The sequence below is a fragment of the Petaurus breviceps genome, unplaced genomic scaffold, assembly GCF_028583685.1.
Source record: "Petaurus breviceps papuanus isolate PSGF00001 unplaced genomic scaffold, PetGlider_PUasm1.0 126, whole genome shotgun sequence".
In the NCBI taxonomy this organism is placed as follows: Eukaryota; Metazoa; Chordata; class Mammalia; order Diprotodontia; family Petauridae; genus Petaurus; species Petaurus breviceps.
The window spans coordinates 69,978,371-69,991,661 of NW_027185655.1; the positions used below are offsets into that span (position 1 = coordinate 69,978,371).

Below are 13,291 nucleotides of genomic sequence, written 5' to 3' on the forward strand. Positions count from 1 at the left end.
GTACCCCATTCTTATTTCTAAAACCAAATTAATTTACCTATATGATCAGAATGAATGTAAAAAAGAGTGCTGATATTCTAATTACATGAAAAGTGATGCTAGAATTCTAATGGGAATGATGTTCTCAACAAATGGGACAGAATCACATCAGCCAGTAAGTTTTGGAATGCCAATGTAAATGACTAATTAAAGGAAAATGATGGCGTGTTTTTAACTCACAGACCTGGGAATGGAATTTTGGGGCTAGTAAAATATAGATTAACCAAATGAAACAAGATTTAAAAATAAATTCTGAAAAACGGTGATATTAACATATTGAATATTCAAGGGAATTAAATAAGAAAAAGCTAGGTCTGCTTTCAGAAGATGAAATGTGAAATACCTTAAAGTATTGCCATTCGTTGTATTCATTTCCAATACAATGGGTAATCATGATTTTTGATCCATCAGGTCCCTTTGTCAAACACTGGTCATACTGCATGAGTTGATTTGCTTCATTGATTCTGAAAAGCTAATAGTAAACAAGAAAAGAAAATGAAACCTTCCCCAGTGATTCTCCTCTCCCCTTTTAAAAATGATGCAAAGCCAATGGTCTACAATTTCCTAAATTCAGGAATTTATGAGGGCAGATCAGAAGCCACCTATAACTCCTGAGGTTCATAGAATTTAAGTGGTTTTGTCTTGAGTCACTTAGTTAACTAAATATCTAAGGTAGGATTTGAATTCAGATTTTCCTATTCAGGATTTGGAAGAATGACACCTGGGATTCAAATTCTACCTGTGATACTTAATGTGTGACCTTGGGTAAGTCTTTCTTCATCTGCAAAATGAAGAGATCACACTAGCTGACCTCTAAGGTACAATCTAGTTCTAAATATATGATCTTGTCATCCTATAACTATTAATAATAATAATAACAATGATAACAATGACAGCTAGCATTTATATAGTACTTTAAGGTTTGCAAGTGTATTATGTATGTTATCTCATTTTATCCTCATAATTGTGTCTACTATGTCATGCTACTATATGACTTAAAATTACTAAAGGAATTAAGTTTTTCAAAGAAAAAAAAATGCACTACTGTGCATGTCCCAGACTACAAGGTGCAAGGAGTCAAGGACTGTATATTTTTAAGTGCAATACTTTATTAGAGAGGCTTTGTGGTATGGTGGATAGAGTGCTGGCCAAGAACCCAGGAAGACAAGTTCAATCCTGCTTCTAACACTCTCAGTCCTCTAGTCTAGGCAATTCTCTAAGACATAAGCTACAGAAAAGGTGCTACCTAATCTGGAAATTCCCTGTATCAGCAAAATCACAGACCTAGTCTTTGTCCTTCATTAGTATTTAAGGGATTATATTCTTCAGCCTTTGAATATTAGAAAAATGTTACTAAAATTTATTTATTGTGTAAGAGTCTAAAGTTAGGGACAAGGTCATATGGTGATACTGAGCGTGTCAGAGAATAAATTGCTGCATGGCTCCTATAGAAATATGTTTTGCATGACTTCACATGTATAACTGATATATTGTTTGTCTTCTCAATGGGTAGGGGCAGTAGAAAGGGAGAGAATTTGGAAATCAAAATTTTTAAAAATAAATTAGAAATTAAAAAAAGGCAATTGGCAAATATTTAACAAAATGAATAAAAATATAATAAAAAAAAGAATGAATTGTAGAGGTTACTTATCACCTCAGCTAAGTGTTCAAAAAATATGAAGTTTCCCCCAGAATTGCAAATTGTATTAGATCATGTGAAAACACACTATAACTCAGGAATTATAAGAGAAATGCAAATTTAAAAAATTCTTTCCCTTCACTTCACAACCTGCAAAGTGGGAAGGATGACAAAAAATAATAAGTCCATACTGGAAAGACAGGAAAACTAATATAGTGAATTGGTCCAACCATACTGAATAAACAATTTGGAGTCATACTCTTTAATCCAGTAATCCCACTACTGGACATGAACTAATGCCAAGCAAAATAGGTAAAGCCAAAAGAATAATGTACATTGTAACCATAGAAATATAAATGAAAAGATCCCTAAGAGGATGCCTAAGTCCTGATAACGAAAAACCATGAATGGTCTTAGCAGTGGAAATCTATAGTTACAGAATAGCACATTGTCATAAATGTCAAACTTTAGTCTCTGATATCTGATACTATGAGCACCATCCCCACTTAACAGTGTTTGGTCAACTCATTTTCATGATAACTTTTTAGCTGCCAAAGAAGAACTCCATGATCAGTTACCTTGGTCTTTCTCAATCCAGACTAGAAATAAAAAGCAATAAGAATTACCTGATTTCCTCCCATCCGATGACAAGGTCCCAGTTCCACAAAGCCACCATTTGCATGACCCATGCTATCAATGCAATGTGCAGTTTCAATACCTCTGATCTGAAAAAGAAAGATGCAATATTAGTATTTAGCCTTCTTTTCTCTCATACCATGAGCTCAGAGCCTTTATGTTTAAAAGCTACTATTATAAACTCAATTTACACACAGAGGCTTAGAGATGAAAGCAGTTCCTAAGGAAACAAAAATGGAACCTCTCTCAAAACTCGAAACTGCGGCATTGAAGAGATGGCTTTAATATCAAGTTTTCACATGGTCTACAGTTTGCAAAGTTAAAGGCTAGAATGTATATATAGGATTAGAGATTTAGAGCTGGATGAAATTTTAGAGGCTAACCCCCCATTTTACAGATAAGAGACTTTGCCACTTGTCCAAGTTCTCACTCAGTAATAGATAGAAGAGCCAGACTTGAGTTCAGGTCTTTTGATTCCAAATTCATTATTGTATAAGTGCTACATGTAACTGGTCCAAAAAAAGGAAGGAAGGGAACCAGCATTTATTAAATGCAAATATCTTATTTAATACTACCTGGGGGGGAGGGGCGGCCAGGTGGCTCAGTGAGTAAGAGCACCGGCTCCAGTGTCGGGATGACCTGGGGACCAAATCTGGGCACAGATACTTAGCACCACACCCAGAAATAACTGGCCGTGTAACCTTAAGCAAGTTACTTAACCCCGACTGCTTTAAAAAAAAAATACTACCTGGGGAGGTAGATGCTATTATTATCCTTACTTTACACTTGAGGAAATTCTTGTTTGCATGTTGTCCCACCCCTTAGATTGTAAGTTCCTTGAGGGAAGAGGGTGTCTTTTGCCTCCTTGTGTATCCCTAGTATGTAGCACCTGGTACATAGTAGGCACTTAATAAATGTTTATTAATTGACTATGGAAGAAAGGGCATAAGCTGCTTGACCACAAACAGTTGCACAGTTCATACAGTGTCTGAGTCCAAATTTGAACACTGTATGACCTCTAGTTGCTTCTGAAAGGGGACAGAGGAGAGGATATTTAAAAGTTTCATTAAAAGTTTCAGAACCATTAGAATAACAGTTACAATATTATATTAAACACCTCACAATAACTTTGTTAATCAAATCTTGTGAATTTGCTATATGTGCAATTGTTACTGCCCAGCAATTTTAGTCATGTCCCACTCTTTGTGACTCCATTTAGGGTTTTCTTGGCAAAGACACTAGAGTATTTTGCCACTTCCTTCTCCAGCTTATTTTATAGATGAGGAAATTGAGGCAAACAGGGTTAAGTGATTTGTTCAGGTCACATAGCTAGTAAAGGTCCAAGGCCATATTTGAACTCAGGAAAATGAGTCTTTCTGACTTTGGGCCCAGAACTCTATTTACTGTACTGTATTTAGCTGCCTCATAACTGAAAAAGGGTTGACTAAAAGGAGTATGCTTTATTAAGGCCTTTTGTTTTTATGTAGCAGTCATTTTTTTATATCTTCCTCCCTCCTGCTCAGAAACAGACCCTCCCTTAAAACAAAGAAAAACTGGTGAGAAAAAAAAAAACCCATACAACATTCAGCTCCTAGAAGTCCCCCCACCTCTCTGCCAAGAATAGGGCATTCTGTTTTCCAAGACCATTCATGGTTTTTCAGTTATCAAGACTTAGGCATCCTTGGGGTGGCTAGGTGGCGCAGTGAGTAAAGCGTTGGCCCCAGAGTCAGGAGGATCTGAGTTCGGTTCCAGCCCCAGACACTTAACACCCACACACAAACAACTAGCCGTGTAACCTTGGGCAAGTTACTTAACCCCAATTGCCCTCCAAAAGACAAAAAAAAAAAAGACTTAGGCATCCTTTTAGGAATCTTTTCATTTATATTTCTATAGTTACAATGTACATTATTCTTTTGGCTTTACCTATTTTGCTTGGCATTAGTGGTATTGCTGGATTAAAGTGTATGACTCTAAATTATTTATTCAGTATGGTTGAACCAATTCACTGTATTAGTTTTCCTGTCTTTCCAGTACTGGATTATTATTTTTTGTCATCCTTCCCACTTTGCAGATTGTGAAGTGACGGGGAAGAATTTTTTTAAATTTGCATTTCTCTTATAATTCCTGAGTTATAGTGTGTTTTCATATGGTCTTATACAGTTTGCAATTCTGAGGGGAAACTTCATATTTTTGGACCACTTAACTAAGGGTTCTTGGCCTTTTGTTACAATTTGCTACAATTTCATATATCTTAGATATCAGATTTTTTTTAAAGACTAATTTTTCCCTATCTTGACTAGGCTAGAAGTACAAGGGCTACTAAGTGGTCTGGTCCCACTAATGATCAGTCTAGGAAGCTTGCCCTGCTCCATCACCAACCTGGACTGCTTTACCCCTGCTTAGGTAAACCCATCCCTCCCTTTCTTGCGCCCCTCCAGGGCTCACGATATTGACGCTGTACTTAGTACAGGGTCTACACAAATGACCTAGCCTACTCAAGCTCAGAACTCGTAAGCTCAGGAGACACCCCCCCACCCCCCAGCTTTAGTCTCTTAAAGTAGTAGGGATTACAGGTGGGTATCATTATGCTTTTATCAATGATATTTGATACAAGACTTATTTCTCCACTAGACAGTTTCTCTTCATATTTTATCTGCATTGATTTTGTCTGTACAAAAGCATTTTTATTTTATGTAATAGCAATTGCCTGTTTTGTCTTCCATGATCACCTCTGTGTTTGGTTAAGACCTCTGAATTCATAGTTGTGAAAGGTAACTCCTATTTGCCTTGAAGTTATGTGTGTGTGTATGTGTGTGCATACATGCATGTATGATGGGATCTCATATTCAGGTTATAATCCATGATTATTCAATATATACCATAAAATGTTGGTCCAATTTCGGCTTTCTAATTTTTAGGGGTTCTTATCAAAAAGGGAATTCTTACCTAAGGAAGTTCTTGGGTTTGTAAAACAGTGGCCTACTATTTTTTATTGTTTCTGGTTTGTGCTTATCTAACCAGCCTTACTTTTCTTTCTTTTTTTTTTTTTTTTAAATAAAAACCCAGTTCCTAATAGTTTTGCTGATTACTGCTTTATCATATAATTTGAGGTATGGTAATGCTATGCCCCTCTTCATTCCTACTTTTTTCATTGCTTCCCTTCAGATTTGAGACCTTTTGTTCTGCAAAATGAATGATGATTTTGTAACATATTATTTTATATAAAATATATCTGTGTGTAATATAATACATAATAATTATTATATAATTCCATAAAATAGTTCCTTGGTAGTCTGACTGGCATAATATTAAGTGTAAATTAATTTAGGCAATATCGAATAGGGTTTACTTTGCACGGCATGCTCCTTAGAGACTCATTAATATGTCTTTGAATTATGTAGTTGCTATCATGAGGTGCATTTGGTTATGGAGAGCACAGAGTGGGCAACTGAACTTTTTTCTAGGCGGAGAATTAGGGATAGGGACTGTACCTGTGATTTACTTATTATAGAGAACTCACACCAATATAATATGTCCAAAGTGAGACTTAAATCCAGGTTCTACCTTCTGATCTGGCTCTCTATCCATTATGCTACTTGCCTCAGTTTGCAAATTATGTGTACATACTATTATTACTGAAAGTTCAACATGGTGTATGTTAAGGAAATTTAGGAAAGGCTTTTACATTGAAGATTTATTTCTGAGTCATCAAAGAGAATCCTAGAGAAGTCAGAAATTCAAAGTTATCCACATCTGTGCTAGAAAAGGCAATGCCACTCATCTTGATTTGCAAATGAACCGAGAGGAAGAAGTCATTCCTCATATAGAAAGGAGTTTGCTTTACAATTCCAGAAGGGAACAGAGACTTTGCAATAGGGAAACATTTAGAGTCTGCTTCATGTGAGCCAATAGAAAGGACTGCTGAAGGACTATGAGTAATAAGTAAGATGGTACCTGACATTTAAACTATATAGCCATTAGAGACTAAACATATGTTAGCTTTGAACCAAAGGTGAAAAAGTCTGGATTTATTGGAAGATACAACCAGACTAAGACGACTTTGAATGTGACTCAAAAATAATCAACAAGAGAAAAACAAGTCAAGGAAGGGTTTGATGGGGTTATAAAATTAGGGATGAAGAAACTGAAGGCCACAGAGGAAAAGTCACACAGGTATTAAAATGGTCTGGGTCCAGAAACCCAGAGATCTTTAAGTAGGGAAAAGAAGACAATTATCTGCAAAGCTAATGTAGGAAGAACTGAATTCTAGTGTAAAGTCTTTGGGGTCCACATAGGGAAGTGCCTTTCTCTTCTTAGAGGAGTTGGGGGGAAAGACAGGATTTAAGGAGATTCACGTTGGCTTGCCTGGAGCTAAAGGGAATGACTGGGTGGATCTATCCAGAAGAGGAAGCAGGCTCAGGAACAGAATGATTCACCTGCCAACCTTGGAATCAGTGCCAACCTCAGTCATCCTCAGACTACAAGTTGAGTTTATTTGTTAAGCATTCATCCTAGATAACAGAGTTTAAGAAAAGATAAAGGAGTTGGCATTGGGTTCCCCCTAAGTGATGTCAGTAACTCTAATGGCTTGGCTAGACTTGAGTTAAATTAGAACCATAAAACTCTACTTTGTGAATTCATCTTTTTCTATGGTTTCCTATGACAGTTCTTCCTTCCTTTTCCCTTCTTTCTTTTTTCCCTTGGCTTCTAAGTAATATTAGTTAAAAAATAAAACATTCATATAGAGTTGCTTTAAGGTTTGTAAAGTGCTTGCTGTATACAGTGTCCCAAAAGTCTTAGTTTTGTAGTTTGAAGCTGACACATCTGGGACACCCCATTTTGTCTCACTTGATCTTCACAATGAAGTAGGAGCTGTTTTCCTCACTTCAGAAATGAGGAACCTGAGGCTGACAAGGGGTTTCATACCCAGAGTTACATAACCAGCTGTCTGAGGCAGGATTTCAGCACCGTGGTCACTATGGCCATCATCATGTTCTCCAAGTAGGAGTTTTTATATAAACTCCAAACTTGTCTTGGCTGAACTAAGGGAAAGGTAATTTTTCTACACCTGGACCAGTCAACAAGCTCCATTGGGCCAGCTTTACAGCATAGAAAGTAGAAATGTAAGGAGAGTCAGGCCACCTGTGGATTCTAGTTCTTTCCCACCTATTTAGGGAAGTGAAATTTCATCCTTTCCAACTCAAAATAAAAAAAAAAAGATGAAGCAAAGAGATCCATGTAGTTTCTTCTTTCCATTCATCTAACATTCTAAGGAAGCCAGGCTCCAGAATGGTGCCGTGGGGGCCTCTGATGCCCCAATGATTCTCTCTATCTTTTTCCTCCTCCATAAAGTCCCAATTGAATACAACCTCAACCCTTCCTGGTTTCTTGTTACCACCACTTTCCCTTGAAGGTCCAGTGGTTTCTCAACACCCAGCTGTGTGTGAGGAAGAGGACCCGAGCTATTTCTTTTCTATCAACTCTTGGAAAATGGTGTGCAATCCTTACTTCAGGCTTCCAGAGAAACCAAAGGGGACGAACAAAACTCAAGGAACAATGCTCTAGGTTACCGAAGTCAAAATCTGAGGAATACTACACATACTTCAGGCACAATAGCTGCTTTTAAAAAAATTATAAGATTTTTGAGATTTTAAACTTAAAATCTTTATTATGATTGAGAGCTTGCTAGGGATATGGGCCAGGGAGAAGGACAAATATTTAGAACTGAAGGTGAGGTGAAAATAGAAGATGTCAACAAAAATTAGATTAATAACAAAAATACTATTCTGTGCCTGATACAAACCTGTGGGAAATGAGGCTTTCATCTTTCTTAACTCCTTTCTTGACTCACTGAAACCATTGGCCAGATGATTTTCCATTTCCAGCAGAAATATCTCACAGTGCTGGATGCTAGAGACCCATCCATTCATATGCTACATATGGCCCCTTGGGTTTGCTGGGGCTTCTAAGGTGGCTCGGTCTTCAAGCAGTGGGTAAGCACTTGCTCTTGTGTCAGAAGATCAGGTTTTGAGTCCTGGTTCTATTACTTGTTACTTGTGTGACCCCAAGTACTTATTTCACATTCTGGGTCCTGAGTTTTCTCATTTCTAAAATGAGAGTGCTGGTTTTGAAGGCCTACCCATTCCAAGTCTAAAGTTAGGATCCTATGTTCCTGCTGGAATCTGTTTCCTAACCTAGCTACAGGTCAGGGATCTTCAGGCTAAGAGCAGAAATCCCTCCCATACACTTTGGTCACTCATCTAGTCTCAGCTTCCTTCCTGTCTATCAGGTTGGTCAGAGACCTACTGAAGTCCTATCCTTGCCCAGGACAATTGATACCTTTTCCTGAATGTGAGATGACTAAATTCATTCACCCCTCTGTTTTGTGGTCCTAACTTGTGTCTTTTTTCAGGAAAATGGTTTTCTTTTCTTTTCAATCTAATTTTTATTTTTGACTTTTGTTTTCACATCACCTCCATTTCCAAGTACATAGCCCTTCCCTCGCTTTCCCAACCAAAAGTCATCCCCCTGTTACAAAGATTAAAAAAGGATGAGAAAAAAGCATGTCTGACAATATATATTCTATACTTATAGTTCTCTGAGAGGAGAGAGGTATACTTTCTCGAAGACAATGATTTTCGAAAATTTCCCCATCAGTATAATATATCCAAAAAAGAAAAATACTTTGAATATGTATGTATACACTTGTATATGTATATGTATATATGTATATATATATTATCTACCAAACAACTGCTATTTCCTTTCACTAGTAATGGCAGGGTCATAATACCATATGAAAGGAGGGAGGTATCTTTCTCAGAGAGTGATTTTTCTAAAATTTCCCTATCAGTACACATAAAAAAAGAGAAAAAACACTTTGAATACACATGTGTGTATATACACGCACAACACTTACATTTCCACATGTGTATTTATACATGTATATGTGTACATTCACACATGTGTATGTGTGTGTGTATGTATCTATATCCATAATGATCAAATAAATACTAGCTCCTTCACCAGTAATGACAGGGTAATAATACCATATATGGCTATCTGGGTAAACAAACTATTATTTTATTTAAACTATTATAAATATATGCATATTTTCTCCTCTCTACAAAGTCTTATTTCCAATGTTTCATCATGACATGGAAGTGACCCTTCATTTTCAAAGGCTCAGGGGAGTGAAAGCTCTGATAGGTTCCTCCCATCTGGAAAGAGTTCAAATATGGTCCTGGAAATGAACTGTGTATGCTTTCTGAGGACTAGCCTAATGGGCATCTTGGTGATAAATTTTTTGGTTGTGGCAACTCATGGAATAATGTGTCTCTGCAGGTCCCTTTGCACTATGTGCAGTGATAGGGTGCAGGCGATACTAACAATCATAGCTTTGGAACTCTAAAGGTGAGATCCCTGCCCAATGACCCCTACACCCTGGCCATTCTACAGGAGAAATGGAATCTTGTCAATACTGACATTCTTGATTTAAATAGAAGGGGCAGCTAATAAATGGAAGAATGACTCACAGGTTCTGTATATGATTTTGGCTGGTGATCTCATCAATTCCCTTGAATTAAATGATCATCTTTATGCCTATGAGTCCCAGATCCATTCATGAAGCCCTAACCTCTCTTCTGATGTCCAGGCTTGCATCAACAACTGCTTATTAGGCATTTCAAACTGAATATCCCATAGACTCAAACCCTATATGTCCAAAATTGAATTAATTATCTTTTCCCCCCCAAACCTTCCTTTCTTCCTAGCATCCTGCCTTTCTTTTTTTTCCCTTAAAAAATATTTTTTTTCACCCTACCCTTCTTGGTACCCTTACGTACCTCAAACACGGGGTGCTTAAAAAATGCTTGTTTGCTTCCCTATTACTGTCAAGGACACCACTATCTTCTTAGACTCACAATTTAAACGCCTTCCTTAACTGTCCATTCTATCACTTCCCCATTGCCATACTTTATCTGTTGCCAAGTCCTTTAGGGTCTACTTTCACAATATCTCTCTTCTATGCCTCTTTCTCTCCTCTAATACTGCTATCGCCCTGGTGCAGGCTCTCATTACCTCATACATGGATTATTAGAACAGCCTTCTAGTTGGTCTCCATGTCTCAAGTCTTTTCCCACTACAATTCATCCTCTAGGTATCAAAATGATCTTCTTCAAAGAAATCAAAGCTATCAACAGTTACATAAAATGCTCTAAATCACTACTGATTAGAGAAATACAAATCAAAACAATTCTGAGATACCATGTCATATCTATCAGTTTGGCTAACATGACAGAAAAGGAAAGTGACAGAAAATGGAGATGTGGGAAAATATGGACACTAACATACTGTTGGTGGAATTGTGAACTAACATTGTAACTAACATTACCAGTGTTCCTTCTAAAATGTACCTGAACAGATCACAATAGTCCAGATATGATCTGAACAAGACAAGTTGGTATGACCTATTACATGTGAGTATAATATACCTTTTTTTAAAGAGAGATCCTAAAAGATAGTATTACACTTATTCATAACAATTTATCTTTCGTTTTTTCCTCTTCTCTTCTGGAGTAAGTTCCATTCACTGTTAAGAGGGAGACTCTGGATGGCCTGGTCAGTTGCAATTGATTATCAGGAAGAATAAGGAGGCAGTTCTTAACCAAATTTTTTTCTCCTTTCTCTACCCTTGGCCATTCATTCCTAACACACACAGGAGCCCATGTGCCAGTGAGTACACACAAACATAACATGACCACAGAGTACAGGCTCATACATACCTCTCCCCATTCAACATTCTTGGGTGGTAAGGGATAGTGTGAGATGATATCATAAGCTATTTCTTCCATGAACCACTTGAAACTTTTGCAGTTGTGATCTTCCCGAAATTTTTTCAGTTCAGATATATCCCCATAGGGTAGTGCTTTTGATTCAGGGCGACTGGCATAGAAATAGTCTTTGTAACCATCCCACCAAACTTCCACAACTCTAATGTAGTTCTGTTGAAAAGAAAAACATTTCACAAGGTAACATGTTAATTTCTTTAAATGTGTAAAAATCTGTCTTAAAGGAACGTGAAATATTTCAAGTCATCTTCAAATTGCTATGCTTCTTCATTCTGGCCTCTGACCTCATATGAGTCCATCCACCATCCTGGGATGGTGGGCTTCTCTGATGAGTGGTGGAGAAGGAAAATGTAGGGGGCAAGGTAGTTAGCAAGGCTCAGGAGAGAGGACTGAATGAAGTGAGCATGTCTGGGTTTCCATGAAAAAAGAGGGACAGGAAAGGTAGTCACCAATCATGTAGTGGCCAAGGGACTTGGGGGAAAGTCATTTAACCTCTACTGGCATCTGCTTTCTTATCTGTAAGATGGTATTTGAGTAGAAGATCTTTAAGGCCCCATTTTCTGGGCAGCTAGATGGTGCAGTGATTAGAGTGCTGGGTCTGGAGTGAAGAAGATTCATCTTCATGAGTCTGAATCCAGCCTCAGACATTTATTAGTTGTGTGACTCTGGGCAAGTCCCTTAGCTCTGTCTGCCTCAGGTAAGTCTACAATCTGTAAAATAAGCTGAAGAGGGAAATGGCAAACCACTACAGTATCTTTACTAAGAAAACACCAAATGGAGTCACAAACAGTTGGCATGACTGAAAAATGACCACTTTCAGCTCTAAAAATCTATGATTCCATTATAATATATATATATGTTTGTGTGTATGTATGTATATATATATTTTTTTTTTCTGAATAAACACAAGGTAAAGGTTGGAAATAAAAATCTGACCCATTAACTTATTATGTTATTAATTTTCTGAGTATGCATACATAGATATCTTTATATATTGCTTTTTGAGTTGATAACAAATAATGTTTCTTTATTATTTATTTAAAAGTCTAGTATTTGGGGTGATAATGCTAAAAATAATTCTGAATTCCTAACATCTCTAACTCTGTTTTTAATTGTTTTAAGTGACAGGGAACTTCTAGTTCAACTATATTTCACAATTTTACAAGCGTCACAGGCACCATTATCATGCTATCTATATCATGATGTGCTTATTTTTTTTAATTTTTAAAAATTCTCTGCTTAACAAAAACCAAATTAAGTGAGCATTTCCATATATACAATTGTACAGAAAAAGAAGACTACAATAATTGTGAGTCTATTATGTGCAGCTTGCTTTTGAAATATACATATTTTAAATATATACACAACACACATATATGTGGATTTGTGTTTATATCTACATATAGACATATTGGTGTGTCTAATTTTCAGAGCTGTCCTGCCTGTCTCTGTGATTCCTTCTGGCCTTCTCCTGCACATTAAAAAATTGCTTTGAGGATCTTTTTCTTTTTCTGTTTTTGACTATCCTAGTCCTTAGTCTTAGCCCTCCTCTCTTCCATTCCCTCCATTAAGAGAATAACAACCCCCTTGCAATAAATACACATAATTAATTAATAAAAACAAATTTCCCTACTGTCTGGTTCCAAAGATCTATGTCTTCATCTGCACCTTGATTCTGTCCTCTCTCTATTAGGCGTGACTGGCATACTTTGTCATCACCTTTTCATCAATTTTAAAGGTGTCACTCCTCAAAAACTTCACCCTTTCTTATTGTTTTAATGATAAGACTCACCTTTAATGTTGGAGAAGATCCTAAATAAACTGGTGGCGGATTTCCTTGCCAACCCGAAAGACGATATATATGTCCAACTCGAGAACAAGGGACAAACAACAATTTGCCACCACACTGCCATATCTATCAAGGAAAGAGAAATGGGGATGTGTTTTTTTTTAATAAGGTAAAACCCCCAAAGCACCTAAAAATCTCATCTTAAATTATCTATCTTTCTAACAACTGACATAGTAAATTATTCACACAATTAAATGTTAAGACACTGCAATTTCCATAACCTATACAATATTAATAATCATTAATAATAATAAAAGCTAAGGCTTATAGAGTACTTGA

The 13,291-nt window shown here is 36.8% G+C and overlaps 1 protein-coding gene across 2 annotated transcripts in view; it reads right to left on the minus strand.

Annotated features, from left to right (window-relative positions):
• GALNT7 (polypeptide N-acetylgalactosaminyltransferase 7) overlaps positions 1-13,291 on the minus strand; it is a 204,966-nt gene that overhangs the window by 6,732 nt on the left and 184,943 nt on the right. For both annotated transcript variants that reach the window (XM_069096884.1, XM_069096879.1), the window contains exons 8-11: positions 12,956-13,078; positions 11,098-11,316; positions 2,305-2,403; positions 383-511 (exon numbers count right to left, since the gene is read on the minus strand). In XM_069096884.1, the coding sequence (XP_068952985.1) occupies positions 383-511; positions 2,305-2,403; positions 11,098-11,316; positions 12,956-13,078 (570 nt within the window). The remainder of the gene's footprint in view (positions 1-382; positions 512-2,304; positions 2,404-11,097; positions 11,317-12,955; positions 13,079-13,291) is intronic.